The sequence below is a fragment of the Macadamia integrifolia genome, chromosome 9 (genome assembly GCF_013358625.1).
Source record: "Macadamia integrifolia cultivar HAES 741 chromosome 9, SCU_Mint_v3, whole genome shotgun sequence".
NCBI classification, from domain to species: Eukaryota; Viridiplantae; Streptophyta; class Magnoliopsida; order Proteales; family Proteaceae; genus Macadamia; species Macadamia integrifolia.
The window spans coordinates 30,616,605-30,633,841 of NC_056565.1; the positions used below are offsets into that span (position 1 = coordinate 30,616,605).

The 17,237-nt window shown below is 38.2% G+C and overlaps 1 protein-coding gene and 1 long non-coding RNA gene across 4 annotated transcripts in view; both read right to left on the reverse strand.

The window, feature by feature from the left end:
• The window catches only part of LOC122088168 (protein SEMI-ROLLED LEAF 2-like), a 50,970-nt gene that overhangs the window by 27,749 nt on the left and 5,984 nt on the right, over positions 1 to 17,237 (reverse strand). Inside the window, exons 1-10 of one of the 3 annotated variants that reach the window (XM_042657345.1) lie at positions 9,008 to 9,082; positions 6,124 to 6,230; positions 5,641 to 5,756; positions 4,849 to 4,963; positions 4,551 to 4,679; positions 3,875 to 3,922; positions 1,157 to 1,356; positions 865 to 1,061; positions 424 to 716; positions 55 to 204 (exon numbers count right to left, since the gene is read on the reverse strand). In XM_042657345.1, the coding sequence (XP_042513279.1) occupies positions 55 to 204; positions 424 to 716; positions 865 to 1,061; positions 1,157 to 1,356; positions 3,875 to 3,922; positions 4,551 to 4,679; positions 4,849 to 4,963; positions 5,641 to 5,684 (1,176 nt within the window). In that variant the 5' untranslated portion in view covers positions 5,685 to 5,756; positions 6,124 to 6,230; positions 9,008 to 9,082. Of the gene's footprint in view, positions 1 to 54; positions 205 to 423; positions 717 to 864; positions 1,062 to 1,156; positions 1,357 to 3,874; positions 3,923 to 4,550; positions 4,680 to 4,848; positions 4,964 to 5,640; positions 5,757 to 6,123; positions 6,231 to 8,984; positions 9,083 to 17,237 lie in introns of those variants that run through there. The other 2 variants (XM_042657344.1, XM_042657346.1) reach the window with 2 other exon arrangements.
• LOC122088169 lies at positions 10,253 to 15,320 on the reverse strand. Its single transcript, XR_006143003.1, has 2 exons — positions 12,078 to 15,320; positions 10,253 to 11,915 (listed from the first exon to the last, which is right to left on the reverse strand). It is a non-coding gene; the product is annotated as an uncharacterized LOC122088169 (long non-coding RNA).

Consider the following 17,237-nt stretch of genomic DNA (forward strand, 5'->3'; position numbering starts at 1 on the left):
CATAACTGAAGTTGGAAAAATAGATAAATTAATGAAAAAAAAAAAATCCCTTGCCTTGTTTTGATATGATAAATTTGGTATAGATGCTACTATTTGGGCAGCACGATAGACAGCAGAAATTGTAGTTCGCGCAATAAGCGTAATTGTTGAGATGTTCTCCAACATCACAGCCATCATGTCAAGAACAGAGCCTGCATCTCCAACCTGTTTACCAATGCCAAATCCATATTATATCATTATGAACTTAACTGGAGTTGCAAATCTACGCATAGGTTCTAGCTTTTCCCCATCAAATTAGTTGAAAATTGAAATCCATCCCAAAGGCCATGCAGTATCAGTTAAAGGTCCAATTTGTGGCCCAAGCTTCTAAGAAGCCAGAAATGCTACTTGCAACGTTAAAATAGTACATAGTTTAATTGCTACCTTGTTCGTTACTTGCACAAGACACTCATCTACTGCCGCTTGAAAATTTCTGTTCCAATTAATAATTTCTGCTCCCACGTTTGGATTATCAAGTGAACCATGTATGCTTCGCCGCAACTGCCTTATCAGATCACTTACAGCACTAATTATTGGAACAGAAGATTGAACAGTTGTGTGTTGAGCAAGGATCGTTGTAACCTTCACAATATCTAGCTGCATGTTGGTTTCTTTAATGACATTCTTGTGATCAAGGTGCTTTATTAAGATAGATAACAATAAGTGTGTGCTCTGGCCTGCAAATTTTTGATTCAATCAGAGTAGGAGTCAGCCTTAGCATTGAAACCACACACACAGGCACACAGGCAGAGAAGTACTGCTCATGAGAAAATCTGAAGTAGTGGTAATGAAGAGAAAAAAGAGTGCTAGAATAAAAGTATTTACCAGAGTTTTCCACTAACTGCTGCATATCTAATAAGACATTAAGAGCAAGCCCATTATCAGGAGACCACAGATTGCCACTATCAAAATAGCGAAACAAGGATTCAAAGACACGCCGGATGGTTGTAGCCTCCTTGGCTAGCTTGGCCATGTTATGAAGGCAGACTCTGGACCAAATCTGGGGGTTCTTGACATCTTCCCTGATGACAGTTACCAAAAGAAATTTGACAATGCATAGTTAGCAGCATGAGAAAATGCAGATTCAATCATTAAATCATTAGTCAAGAATAAGTACATGCTCAAATTTATTTCTCCTTTGTCATTTAAAATCCTCCTCCAAGAAGTAACTCCCGTCGTGGCATCTGTCCGAGGAGGAACATGACCCTCTTCCTTAAGCACTTCTTGCACCCAACGGTTTTGGCCCCCTTGCTTTTCGTTGGGATCCTCTGAGTTTTTCTTAGGACCACCATAATTTTCCAACACAACTGAAACAACCTGTTAAGATGAAGGATAGCAATATGTTGAAGAATAACAAATACCATAAGGTCCTAGTGGGGAGGAAAAAAAAAAAAAAAAGGCCATCCTATACAGAGCTACATCATCACTATCATTTACCATTAAAAAATAGGGGAATGATTCAGCAATATTAAAAAAGAAGGTCCATGATAAATGTAAGATATATGTAACCTAATGGGAATGAGGAAAAATTCTCAAATTCTTTAAAGTTATATCATCAGGAAAGATGAAGGCAATATGAAGAAAGCTGATGTCTACCAGTTAAAGATATATTGGATGGGGCAACCAAAGGTTCCTCGGTCTATCCATGATCAGATGTTTCCCGTGGATTGTTTGAGGTTAAATTATTAAAATCTACAATTATTTAGGGATGAAATACTTATTTTTTTTGGATGAATAAAATATATATTAACCCAAGAAGAAAGCTATATACAAGGGAAGAAAAAAAAAGGGGGGGGAAGAAGGCACAATGCCAGCTAGGGGAACAAGCCAAAAAAAAAAAAAAGAAGAAACCTCTAATGGATACAAGCCTCAAGGGGGGGGAGCATGGAAGATGGGAGATTCTATGAGTCAATGATAAGCTTGTTCCTAGGGGAATCAGGGACCAGCCGGAGTGGAAGGGAAGCTACTTTGGTGGAGACCTCAAAGGAGATGGTAGTCCAAATCTTTTCAAATGAGCAGGAGTTGGACGTCCATCTACGAAGGTTTCTCTCCATCCAAATATGGTTGATAGTGACGCAAAAGGCTAGTTTCCCAACGGTGTCACAAATGGTGGGGCCGTGAAAGGTCATGTCTATCCAGAGCCATTCCCCCACTGAGAGGAGAACTCTTCTACTAGAGGGCCAACAGCGAGAAAGAACTTTCTTCCAGATGGAAGAGGAGAAGGGGCAGGAAAAGAAGAGATGGTCAACATCTTTAGTTCCTCTCCAGCAAAGGCAGCAACAGGGAGAGACAGGAATGTGGCGGTGGATGAGGAAAGACTGCATAGTGAGGCAGTAGGTGAGAGCTCGCCAAACTGTGAAACTGTGGCGAGGGATGTGGCCTTTGAACCATAAGACTTTATACCATAGTGTTGGTTGGGCTTTGGACCTAACAAAGTTCCAGGCAGAGGAAGAGCTGAACGTTTTGGAAGGAGAAGGATTCCAGAGAATGGAGTCCTCTCTCTCTCTCTCTCTCTATGCCTAGCAGGGAGAGCAAGAAGAGAGGCCCAAATATAGTCTAGAGAAGGACGAAGGGGAGATGGGGCCCATCCATCACTGAGAAGGATAGAAGAGACGGGAGAGGTACCTTTAGTACTAAAATAAGATTCGTGTTTTCAATTTTCAAGCATAATCCACATAGGGATAAATGCAGCTTCATCCAATAGTATCAAAGGTTAAAGGGATTAATGAAGATTCCCTTATGTGACAGAAAGTCTATGGAACTCAAAAAGGGAATTCTCTTTAGGTGTTTGGCAAGTCGAATCCAGGGTAAATCCTAGTTGTCATGGCATGTAGGCGATCCTAGGCGTTGGAGAAGGGAAACAAACAAAGCAACACCAACAAGGCATCAAGGCACTAGGTACCTTTCCAGCAAAGGGCACCTAGGCAATGCCTTGATGACTATGGTGTATAAGAGAGATGTTTTATCCTTGGTTAGCTTTCTTCAACCAGTACAATATCTAGTATAGGTAGAGAGTAAATTTCCCTCTACTCTTAACAAAATAACTAATAATGAAAAAATGTGAAAGTCTGTCATACAGACAGTAATATCCAACATTTAACAAATATAATCATCTAAATATCGTAAATAGCCATAATATTCAACGGCAACCACCAACCCGATAATGGAAAACAGTACATGAAAATTCAAGAAACAACTTGTTAGGACCAGCTGTTCTAATTATAGTTAGTAAATCCATAAATAATTTGAGATGGTCTGAAGTTTGGAAAAATTCATGTCTTTCTAAGTTTGTGCAGATAAATATGGAACTGAATAATTTTTCTCAAAAGATTCACTCTTACAATGGTCTTGGCTTGAGAAAACATATTATATGGCCCAAAAATTTTGGAACCTTTATGAAGCTTAAATAAAAGGCCGACTTTTTGAAATGTAAAGGTTTAGTACTTGTATTAATCTGCTATTAACATTTTTCCATACTCCATCTATTTGACAGAAATTTGGCTGCTTTTCCAAATTAGAAAATCGAACCACAGGCATTTGTTTTTGCATTTCAATAACCCTCAAAATACAAATGTACTATGGTGCTGAGATAGATTTACCCCTGCAATCAAACTCTCATTTCCAATCAGTTCAGAAGTTCTCACTCATGCATACCCTTGCAATCAAACTCTCAGCACCAATCATTTCATAAGTCCTCACTTATGCATTAGTTTCAATAATACAAGATCGACTCCTATAAAAGATGTGATAAGTTTCAGAGAGAGGGATAAGAATAAGCTACAACAAAAATGAAAACCAAATGAAGAGGATATAAATAAAGTTGAAGGCAGCTTACATTATCAAATTCAGATGAAATATGAGAGTATTCACCCATGAACCAAACCTGTGCATCAAGGAAGAATAAAAGAAAGAATAATGAACATTCTCAATTGTCTGATGGAACCTCAAGTAACAAATCAATCACCTAGGGGTGAACAATGGGTATCCATTGATCTGTTTACCCACCTTACCGGTTTCTAGATAGAAGGGTAAGGATTTCTCAAAGGAAAACAGGGAGGGTGAGGATAAGAGTCTAACCCTCCCCATTTTGGCATTTACACATTAAAACATGGACAATTAGGTTGCACACACATAAATCCATCCCATATCTGCAACCCAAAGTATTAAAGGGTATTGTTGATGTGGGTATCCTCAATACAAATGATTTAAAAGCATTCTCGAGACTCTGTGTGCCTTACAATCGCCCCCCAGATAAAAGAATTTTTTAAGCTTACTCCCTCTGGTAACAATAATGGAAAATCCTTACATGAACCTATAAGGTAAGGATAAAAACTCCAACCCCCCCTCCCACATAAAAAAAAAAAAAGCATTCCACAGAGGGCAAGGTTAAGGTCATTACCTGACCCTCCCCTCTATACCCCTATATGCACTACTTAAATAGTTGAAACTAAAGTTGGTCATTAGATTGCATTTTCAACATCAACATTGGACCAGTTTGAGCAATAGAATACCATCGAGGAAAGGGCTTGAAGCCCAGCTGAACGAAGCTCATGTGCCCGCACATCCTCCCCCATTTCTTGTGCCAGCCGACACAGTTTCGGAATCAAGCCTTCTAAGTTGAACATATAAGTACCATCTTTCTGTCACAATTAAATAAAATCAAATGACTCTAAATCTCACGTAGAAAGAAACTTGCAAGCTTTACAAGAAGTTTGCTTCAAAGCAAAACTTCCAGGCCATCAAAAAGTGACACTACGAATAACAAAGAACTAACCAACTGAATAGTCGAGAATAATCAACAGTATTCACCTGATTATTTACAAAGTCACATAGAGTCTGGCATCCAATAATGCGCATTTCATGCTGCCGTGTTTGATCAAGCAAAGTCTGTATGATGCTTAGTAAGCTACTTGCAAACAGCGGCCTGTAGTATGTTGTTATCAACCATCAATCAGAAATGTAAACAAGCTGAACACTAGTATTCATGCATTAATACAAGGTTAAAAATTTCAGTCGGATCAACAATATATATGAAAAGTTACGAAAACTGGACAAGTATAATCTTTCCTTTTCCATTGTTGATAAAATAGAGATGTTAAAAATTCAAGAGACAGGCCAAATTTTCTATAGTTAACCATAGAACATCAACAAAATTACAGCCCAATTCTTATAATAGATGGACACATGAGAACTCCTCCTTTCCCAATCCGTCCTTTTGGCATTTTCATTAGAATGTCTTTTCAACATTGAAATTCTCCTTCTTTTTTTTCTGTTGTATGGATTCAAAATAACTTTCTAGCAGAAATAAAGTTGCAATATTCTTAGTTAATAAAGAGGGCGGACCTTGGCACAACGGAAAGGTAGCTCCATTGCGACTTAGAGGTTGTGGGTTCAAGTTGCGAAACAGCCTCTTTGCGAAGCGGGGTAAGGCTGCATACGTTATGACCTTCCCCAGACCCCGCAGTGGCAGGAGCCTCGTGTACTGGGTACGCCCTTTTTATTTTTAGTTAATTAAAGGTTAGCCTAAATCCTATTTTAAAATTATTATCACAAAATAAAATAACAAAGCCATAAAGATTTCCTTAATAACAAAGAACTCACATTTGCTCCTTACAAGAAATTAGTAATTTCCTGTAAATAGACATGACAACTTTTGCAAGCCAAAACTGCTCATTTCGCAATTCTTTATAACATCTTTGCTCAAGAGAATTTGTGATCTGCCATTCAGGTTCAGCACTTCCATTAACAAAAATAATTGATAGCAAAATACAAAACAAGAGCACATATAAATTGGAAAGATCATATAAACAAGCACTTGCATTTAATTTTCTTGCCACATAAGAATGTACTATAGCTTTCTTTGAGAATAATGATTAGAGGGAACTCAACATCTCAATATCAGACATTAAAAATACATACAGCTGATCAGGCATTCAAGCCAGAACCTTTCTTTCTTTTGGATAGAATAACAATTTTATGGGGCCAAAAGGCCAATATAAAGGATTTATATATAAATGTACATGTATCTCATGTATGCAACCCCTATTAAGGGTCCATGTACAAAAGAAAGCAAGCAACACTTACCTTCCATGCAGATTTATTAAGGCAAGAAGCACATGCAACACGCCAAGGCCTCCATGTACCTGAGGCACAAGGCTCAAGGTGAAGTATGTGCCTGATTGAAGTGATAACTGCAAAATGCCAAAGTTATTTAGGAGAGATGCACATATGCAATGTTCCCAGGCCTCCTAGTGACCGAGGCACAGGGCTCAATGTGAGGAATGAATAAGCAAAGTTCAGAACAAGCTATATTTGCTCAACCAGCACGTCCAAGGGCTGTAATGATTAAACAATAGACATTATCTTTATTTACTTGAATAAGGCAGTCCAACCAAACTATGATGAAAGGCACATAAAGGACTCAACGTCAGTGAAGTAGCACCAAGCCCAATGCAATAAGGTAGAAGGGAAGTGTGTGTGTTGGGGTTTATGTAATAGGGGTAGTTTAGGAATTGTTCTTATATTATGTTCTAATCTTTTTTTTTTTTCCTCCTTTTACCTCCATAGGGAGGTCTAATGCAATTTCCCTAAAGTTCTAGTTGAACATAACATATGTGGGAAATAGCAAGTTTGCTTCCCACATTTTGCTCTCATTCCACTTCTTCTTCTCTCATCTTCTCTCCCTCTTCTTCCATCCTTTCTTCTCTCTTCTTCCCTCATCTCTAATTTTAGTCCTTGTTATTTCTAACTGTACGTCCCTCCTGAAGCACATGCCTTGATGTATACATTGACCCTACCCTTCTGTAATAGTTTGTGCTTTTAGTTAAAATGATAGAGAAAATGGTATTAAAGTGAGGTCAAGTGTTAAACTCTTGGGAAGTGCATCAGAAGAATTTTCCTGACATTTCTTCTCCCTCGGTGCCATGTGAAGGAAATGCCCTGTGAGCTCCACTTGCAAGGACCATGGGATCTTGGCATGCACATGCGGGGGAGTATTGATGTATATATTGACGCTGCCCTTCCCTAACCGTTCAAGCTTTTAGGTGAACATTAACTAACACTTAACAACATTGCCAACTATGGGAGTGGGACCCACCATTATTAAAAGTTGTCTTGATCATGTCCAGGGAAACACAAGTGCTCGTCATCCTTTTTTGGTATTCCTAGGCTCAAGGCCTTATTTTTTTATTTTTTCTTTTGTCGGGTGGGGGGAGGATCAGTTTTTAGGGGTTGGTGGGAGTGAATAAGAAACAAAGAAAAGTGGGATGTCAGAGGAGAGAGAAAAGGTGAAGTTTCCTATTTTGTTTTAGGTGGGGTAGGGAGAGAGTCATAGGTTCCTAATAAGGAGTGTTGCGAGTGATAGTAAGAGGTAGGAAGATAAAATCAGTAATGACAAGGGAGGATTTGTAGGGGTTTCCTAAAAGATGAAGGGCTTATTTTTCCTTTTGAAAAGAAAAATACTTAGAAAACACAACCAACAATTAAAAACCATTTTGAATCTTCGGAATTTTTCAAACATAGGATCATAGTTGTCAAGGTGTCGCTTAGGCAACGACTAGCATCCTTTTTATATTTTTTTCTTTCATTTACTTAAGATAATATCCATAAATAAGCAAATACCCTCCCCCCATTTGAATCTAACATAAATGGTTTAAAAATAAAAGGATAAAAAGTCAACCCTTCAGTCCAAGACCAAAAAATTGCATTTTTGGTTGGAGAGGCGATTTTCAAATTTCAATTCTCAATTCTGAAAATTTCATAAATCTTATCATAGTAAAACATTTCTAAAAATCAAAAGTCCAGTAAAATAATATTTTATTTTGATTTCCATAAAATTATTTTCATTTAGGCAATTTTAATAACATTCACACACTTTAAAATAAGTTTGGCTGGAACATTACTTTTTTCATCACAACTCAGATGTAAGCAATCTTAGACTTGTTGGAAAGCTGGTTTTGTGCTCTACCTAATACAAAAATTCTCATGTAAAAATAAAATCATTTGACCAGTCACGCTTATTAGAAAACAAGAACAATTCTCTAAATGTTGATTTTTTATGACTTAATGTTGATTTTTATGATTTTGTGATTTAATGTTGATTTTTTATGATTTTGTGATTTAATGTTGATTTTTGATGACTTGATGTGGCTTAATGTTGATTTTTATAATACAAGGTATATGTAGCATACTAAATAATGGTAGAAAAAAGAGAAAATAAAAATAACACTTGGTCGTGTTGTTCGCCTTAGGCCAGGCAATTTGTCGCCTAAGCACTTAGGCAGCCCTCCAACGCCTTGGTTCCCCTTAGTGTTGTGACAACTATGCATAAGATAAGAAAAAAAAAAAAACCATAGCATGAGAATCGAGAGTTGGAAAAGCAGAATATAGCAGTACATAAAATTCCCCTTACTCAACCACTACCAAAACACCTCCTTAAACAAGGACTAGAAGAAAATAATATCCTCTCAATTAATGGTGTCATTGTGCCCTACTTAACCTTTTTACATAAGTACCCCTTCAAAAGAAGAAATCCCAAAGTTAAGGCAGTCTTCTAAAGAGGATAAAGATACCCTATGCCAACCAAACCTGGGAGATACTGACTATTTTGTTATTTTTAAGGTTCCAGTTTGTCTAAATTCCATCCCATTTTTTAACTGTAATATTTTTACCAATGCAACCTAGACCAATCTTATTAACTAGGGAAGCCAACTAACCAACCCTGCTGGGTTATTTTCAATGTGCTGATTGTATAGTCACAACTTGGTTTACCTAGGACAGGAACATATTGCACAACTGTTTTAACTTTGACCAATCCAAATCCAACCAGAAAAAGATTCTCCGAGGATCATATGGAGTTATGAACGCATAATGAATAGACACACGGTTTCATCTTTAACAATAGAATTGATCACTTATAGACCAGATCAAAAGATTCTAGAATTTACATATGGAAATGACGTAACACCACCTTTGGGATACGCATTGGATTTTTGGCAGCATATTCACACAGTTTTCCAATCTTTCGATCATTTGGTTCTTCATCCTGCCAAAATATGAGAGGCGAATATTAGAAATAAGATAACTACAGAAAACATCAGCAAAACATGCAGCAGAAACAAAAGGAACAATGGTTCAAACAAATTGTGATATACATTATCCAGCAACTAACCTCTCACTTTGATATTTAATGAATAAAACCAAAAAATAAATAATTAACCAGGAAAAGGGCCGGGGGGAGGGGAAAAAAGAAAGAAGATAAGAAGTCCAAACAAGCTCTTCTGCTGTCAAACTTTGTTTGATATTTCAAAGCTCATTGTTTTTATAAATCTAAAGATGGAACACTAGAATGATGTGGATAACGAATCTTGGAGGCTGATTAAAAAAATCTGAATTTGACTTTTTTCTATCAAAGAGTCCAAGGTAAGAACTTCCCCTTTTAAACTATTTTATCTTTTTTTATTGTTTTCACAACAAACCAATATATTAGCACAAGTGCATCCAGGATGTACTGTTGGTTTATTTGTCAAGTATCACAATGCATTAGAATGTATACATGAATCTACATGCTAATGTTAATGTGTCTGTGCATGCGTCTTTTTCATTATATTAGTTGATGCATTAAAGTACGACATTAGTTTGTGTGTTTGTTTCCTTATTTTCAGTCCCTTCAAACGGCTCATGAGGGAAAGAATTCCCAGCCTCTAGAGGCATTCATCAGGGAGATCTTTCATCTCTTTATCTCTTTCTTCCCGTGGGTGAAGTGTTAAGTCAAGATCAGGAATAATTCTCCGATCATACCTCACCAGAAATATGCCAATGAAATTATAATTTTCCTGGGCCTCTGGTTAATCAAATTCTTCATCTGAGATTAACTCTTAAGAGTTTTTGAAGCCATAACGGGGAGTGAATCCACAAAGAAGCATTTTGGTTGTTATTGGAAATATTTAGCAAAATTTGACACAAAATGGTGCTGGCTTGTTGGGTTTCAAAATTGTTCTAATTCCTATTTTACATTTAGGTGCTCCTATCAGAGCAAAGCCAAACTGTTTTGAAAAAAAAAAATATGTCCATTGATGGGAGAATGACTCTAATCCAAAGCTCTTTGACTAGTATCCATTTACTTGTCTATCTTACATGCTCCAACATCTGCATCAAAGAAAATGGAGAAGATCATCAGAAAAAAATTGAGAAGAATAGATTGAGAGAATGGGTTGGCTTCTCTTGAATGACAGAGGTCGTTCTTTATTTATAAAGAGGATAGCAAATACAAATATGGTATATTAGGTAAGACTGAGTCACAAGTCTTATCCCAACATATAATGAACCTAGATAATCTAGTCATCTCGTCAACACCTATTTTTAATACTCTCCCTCAAATTGGTGAATAAATATCCCTCATGCCCAACTTGAATACAATAGGATGAAATGACGTAAAAGTCAGCCCCCTAGTGAATTCATCAACTAACTGGTTCTCTGAGGTAACGAATGGCATGCAGATTAAGCCTTGTTTAAGTTTCTCCTTGATGAAGTGTCTATCAATCTCAATATGCTTGGTCCCGTCATGCTGGACTGGGTTATGGGCTGTACTGATTGTTGCCTTATTATTATGAGTATAGTCTTGTAGGTATCCCAGATGTGACCCCCAAATCTAAGTAACACCTTTAGCCAAATAAGTTCACATACACCTTATGTCATTGCTCAGTACTCCGCTTCTGTATTGGATCTAGATACCACTAATTGCATTTTTGCTTCGCCAAGTAACCAGATTGCCTCCGAGGAATGTACAATATGCTAACTTAGAGTGCCGATCATTAATGGAACCAGCCCAGTCAATGTTGGTAAATCATTCCAACTTCAGATTGGTAATGTTGGAGAATAAAATACCCTTTCCTGGGTATACACTCTAAGTACGTCAATATTCGTATACAACTTCAATGTGATTAGTCCAATAATCATGTAAGAAACGACACACGACACCAACAGCATAAGTAATATCTGGTCGAGAAGGGGAGAGGTATATTAGTCTGCATACAAATCGCTGATATCTCTCCTTGTCTACTGACTCACCACCTTTACAGCTGAGTTGGTGATTAACGTCAATAGGAGACTATGCATGTTTACAACCGAGCATCCATGTCTCACTGAGAAGATCTAGAACATACTTTCTTTGGGAAATGAAAATACCCTTGTTTGAATAGGCTACTTCAATCCCTAGAAAATATTTGACAGGTCCTAAATCCTTGGTCTTAAATTCTATGGACAATTCAGACTTCAACTACGAGATTCATACATCATCACTCCTTGTGATCAGTTATCACCATTTCATCAATATAGATGATAAGGACAGCAACCTTCCCATCCTTTTGTTTGACAGATAAGGTATTGTTAGTATGGCTTTGTTTAAACCCAAAGTGTTGCATATCCTTCTGGAACCGGCCAAACCAAGCTCGTGGTGCTTGTTGGAGACCGTAGGAGACTTTTGTAATCTACACACATTGCCATTTGTAGCTGATGATGCAAAGCCTGGGGGTATATCCATATACACCTCTTCCTCGATATCACTATTAAGGAAAGCATTCTTCACATCAAATTGTTGGAGATTCCATCCAAGATTTACATCATAAGATAATAATGCGGACAAATGTGTCTTGATAGTCAATCCCATAGGTTTGGGTGAAGGCCTTAGCAACCATTTTTGCTTTATATCTCTCAATTGTTCCATCTGACTTCTATTTTATAGTGAATACTCGTTACAGCCTACCATCTTCTCTTCAAGATGAGGGACAAGCTCCCAGGTTTCATTTTTTCTTCAAGGCCTACATCTCCTCCACCATAGCATTTCTCCACTTAGGATCTATAACAGCTTCTTTCCAGCCCTGCAGGGTAGATACATAAGACAACGAGGAAACAAAGGCATGCTAGGAAGGAGACAATGATTCATAGAAGACAAAAATGGAAAAAAGGGTGTTGGTTGTATGATCTAACCCCCTTCCTAAGAGCAATAGGAACATTATTGGACAAAGAAGGAATATTATTACCTAATGACGACAGAGATGGATCTGGAAGCAAAGATGGATATGCTGTATTTGAGACAAGCTTTTCATTCCATAGGGAGTAAGTGAGTAGATCCCTTTTTTGGTTCTGGTGGAATGCCAAATCCTTCCCTTGTATCATTGGCTACCTTCTCCCCCTGAAGTCGAATAGTATCAATAACCAAAGGAGAAGAAAGTGCTTCACCTCTTCCTCAACACTCTACACCCGAAGAGAAGACTGGTAATGGGACTCATTTTCCTGAAATGTAACATCCATTATGACTAATAAGTGACATAAAGAAGGATTATAACATTTGTATCCCTTTTGAGAGGCTGAATACCCAAAAAAGATACAACGAGGAGCCCAGGGATCAAGTTTGGATCGAGAAGGAGAGGAATTGTGAGCAAAAAACACAGCCAAATACCCTGAGAGGAAGATGAGAAGCAAGAGTGGGATCCGAAAGAAGAATAACCAATGTTTTGGTCCAGGACAGTCAAAAGAAAAGACTAAATCACCCTAATAGAATTTGGCAACTTGGGTGGTAAACACTAAACATTAAGGAACGAGTGACTTAGAGAAGATGTTGATTCTTCCTTTCTAGGATACCATTCTGTTCAAGAGTATGAACACAGGAGGTTTGGGACAAAATAGTGTGTTCGTCAAGATACTAACGGAATGAACCAACTATATATTCAGTCCCATTATCACTCCTCAAAATCTGAGCGTGGGCATAGAACTGGGTCCTAATCATAGTATACATCAGCAACTCAGACCTTAACCTTACCTGAGCAAGGGAGATAGGTACGGAACATGTCCGAGGAGCTAACTATATGATCAGAGGCACCATGAATCAAGCACCCATGATGGACTAGGAGGTGAAGAAACATGAAAGATACCTGATTGGGAGAGGTGAGAAGCAAGTGTAGTGGAAGATGCCATTGTGGGAGGTGCTGAACCAAGCTGAGTCATTATACACTAGAGCCACCATCTATTCTGAAGAAAAACGAGAGACGGTAGCAGGGGAAGAACCATTAATAGACTCGGACATATGATTCTGAGGGTGAGAATATTCATGTTTCCTACCGTGTCTCCCCTTAGGGTGACCATGAAGCTTCCAACAAGTTTCTCTGGTGTGATAGGGACACCCACATAAGCACACTTAACCGGCTCTTTGGCAGAAGCAGCCCGTTTATCGGTGATTCTAAGATCCACTTGAGTATTAACCAATCTTAAACGAGTAGCTGCAACAATAAGCATCATAACCAAGTGACAACGTTCCTCATGTTGGACCAAATTGTAAGCTTCAAGAGAAGTAGGGAATTTATCACGGCAAACAACCTGAATGCAAATTTGATCATACTCCTGGATCAGTCCAATAAGAAAATCATACACCCTTTCCATTTCACACTCCTCCTGAAACATACTAGCATCAGTTGTACAAATAATGGAAATCGAATGATAGAAGTCCAATTGTTGCCATAGTGTATTAAGAGTTGAGTAGTAAGCAAGGAGTGATAACTCTTTCTGAATAGTCTCATGAACTTTCCAAGGAAGTTCATAGATCTGAGCATAATTATTTGACCATATATAAATATGTTTGACCGCATCCTATAATTCCTTTGCAGTGTTAACAAGACAAAGCTTAGGCTGATAGTGGAGTCCATAGAGTTCCAATAAATAAGACAAGATGAGAGCATCATTGGCCAATAGAATATTAGAAGTTGCAGTATCGGTTGGTTTGGGGGTGTCACCAGTAAAATACCCCAAAAGATTATTATCTCGGTTAGTGAGTTAAGACCAAGTGAGATAATTGGTCCCATTTCTTTGCAGCTCCTAGCTGTGAAGGGCAGGGTTATGGCCATGGTTTCCAATACGACCCACCACACCACCCTCAACTCCCCTTGTAGAGGTAGCACTACTTTCTCTCATTGAAAAGTGATACTCCCAAGTTGACACTGAGAGGGGGTGAATCAAGGTCTTTGAAAAATCTCTCCAATTTTTCTCAACAAGGTTCCCGACCCTCCCCTTTGGATCCCCAAAGAATATGGCTGATGTAGATCCCCATCATAGGCTACACTATTGCAGGAGGGAGATCCAGCCAAGCAGGCAAGCAGCCATCGACCCAGCCTTACGGCTGATTCGATCTCCATCTATTAATGGCCCATCGGCCAACAAGTTGGGCCCATTGATCCACTTAAGTCAGCCACTTAAGTGTTAATTTAATTTAGTCATTAGTTAATAAAGGCCCATTGGGCCCATCGATTTATAATTCAATAAGGCCCACTAGTGGTGATGCGGATCTGGGTTCCCAAAATCAGGAATTGGATCACTTAGGGCCCACCAGAATGACTAAGAAGCTCAATGTAATGGTTGAGGGGTATTCTTGTAATTTCAGAAACAATTTTAAGAGCTTAAGAGAGAGGAAAATAAAGAGTAGGGTCAAACTGAAATATAAAAGTAGAAGAGAAGGGGTAATGTGTAATTGTTAAAGTGAGGGGGAGGAACAATAGAACACAATTTCAGGACAGGGGCTTTCATGTAATAACAGGGAATAAACTCTTTTAAAACAAAAGAAAAAAAAACTTGTTTCTTCTTCTTCTTATCGTGAGAACCAGAAACCAGCGGAACAGAAAAAAAAAACTCCGATCGATCGGACTCCTTCGATAGAGCTTGGTTTGACCTGAACTACGAAACGAAGGCTGCCAGCCTTAGGGTCTCTTGACTCCGACAAATAAACACTTCAAACAAGAAGTAAGAGGAGTTGTATTGTCCCTGCAACTCAGATCTGGCGGTAATAGGGAACCAGATCTGAACTTGGTCTTGAACCTCTTGATAGAACGACCTTCTGGAGACGAGATTCTACGGCTAGGGTTGCCTAGGGAAGGAGAACCCTCCACCAAAATCTCAGTCCAAGCAGATCAAGAATGAGGGAGATCGATCCCTTTATTTGGGACTGCAACTACCGCCCAGAAACAGAGAAAAGAATACAAACCAGAAAAGGAAGAGAAAAGTAGAAGAAGAAAATAGAAAGAGAAGAAAGGAGAAAAGGAGATCGCAAGGAAGAGGAGAAGAAGAAGAAAAAAACATAAGAAAAGAGAGAGTCACGGCAACCAAAGCTTCAGCCAAGTAAACATCCAATTTCAAATCAAAATTTCAAATCTAAAACTGAGTTCTTCTCTATTACATGACTAATATAAAGGAAAAATCAAACAATTAATAGAAACTACTTGAAAATGGAAACTATTCTAAAATTAGAAGCTAGCTAATTTAAAAAGAAATTATTTCTAAAACAATAGAAAATCAAATCAAAAGATGTTTCTTTCCTAAGTCCATCGTGCAACTGCATCAGCTCTCCCGATCTTAAAAGAACTCGACTCCGTCAAGTTAGGTCGTGCTCCCAAGATACCCTTGTAAGTTGCTCGCTGATGAGGTGGCACGTATCTCGAAACAGAAGATGGGAACATAACACCAAGAAGAGGGAGAGTAGGTTGACGTGTCACCTCATTAGCGAGCAACTTACAAGGGTATCTTGGGAGCACGACCTAACTTGACGGAGTCGAGTTCTTTTAAGACCGGGAGAGCTGATGCAGTTGCACGATGGACTTAGGAAAGAAATATCTTTTGATTTGATTTTCTATTGTTTTAGAAATAATTTCTTTTTAAATTAGCTAGCTTCTAATTTTAGAATAGTTTCCATTTTCAAGTAATTTCCATTAATTGTTTGATTTTTCCTTTATAATAGTCATGTAATAGAGAAGAACTCAGCTTTAGATTTGAAATTTTGATTTGAAATTGGATGTTTACTTGGCTGAAGCTTTGGTTGCCATGACTCTCTCTTTTCTTATGTTTTTTTCTTCTTCTTCTCCTCTTCCCTGTGATCTCCTTTTCTCCTTTCTTCTCTTTCTATTTTCTTCTTCTACTTTTCTCTTCCTTTTCTGGTTTGTATTATTTTCTCTGTTTAGGGGTGGTAGTTGCAGTCCCAAATAAAGGGATCGATCTCCCTCATTCTTGATCTGCTTGGACTGAGATTTTGGTGGAGGGTTCTCCTTCCCTAGGCAACCCTAGCCCTAGAATCTCATCTCCAGAAGGTTGTTCTATCAAGAGGTTCAAGACTAAGTTCAGATCTGGTTCCCTATTACCGCCAGATCTGAGTTGCACGGACAATACAGCTCCTCTTACTTCTTGTTTGAAGTGTTTATTTGTCGGAGTCAAGAGACCCTAAGGCAGGCAGCCTTCGTTTCGAAGTTCAAGTCAAACCAAGCTCTATCGAAGGAGTCCGATCGATCGGAGTTTTTTTTTTTTTCAAATCTAAAACTGAGTTCTTCTCTATTACATGACTAATACAAAGGAAAAATCAAACAATTAATGGAAACTACTTGAAAATTGAAACTATTCTAAAATTAGAAGCTAGCTAATTTAAAAAGAAATTATTTCTAAAACAATAGAAAATCAAATCAAAAGATATTTCTTTCCTAAGTCCATCGTGCAACTGCATCAAGTGGCCATCAATTTACCTGTAATCGAACCCATAAGTGGCTATGAGTTAGTAAACACTTAGTTACCTAATTTGTATAGGTTTCTAATGTTAGTCCTAGTAGGAGTACAACTCCTAGTTCTAATGTGACTTCTAATAGCATAGCTACTGCCCTCTATTTAAAGAGAAGCTCTTGTACTCAGAATTTCAGAATGGAATAAACAAAGATTGCAGTCAATTGCTTCTAAACAGCCGAGATAGCTATGGGTGAGATGCCTGGCCTGATATAGCCACCCCCACCCACAATTCTCTTGGTTCCCTTTCTCTTTCCCTACTTTCATTTACTGTTATTATTCCTTATCTGCTGTGAACATCAACTCGAGAAATTTCAGATCTGTAAAAGCCTTCAGAACCATAACCGACCAGCTGTGAAGTTCAAGAATTGAAGATCAATCGATCTCCCTTATCTCCCTGTTCTGTGATCTGTTAAATCAGGCTTTTTGAGGGTGTATTCTAGGCTCTCTAAGGATCACTCGATCCTCATCTGAAGGGCAGTCCATCAGTCCAGCAGTGCTCCTTGAAGAATCTCTTCTCTTTCTCTCTGTTAGGTCTGAATTTAAGAAACCTCATATCTTTCTCATCAGCCGGCAGAATCAGTTCATCTTGGGAGGTTTTGTCCTTCATCTTAAGG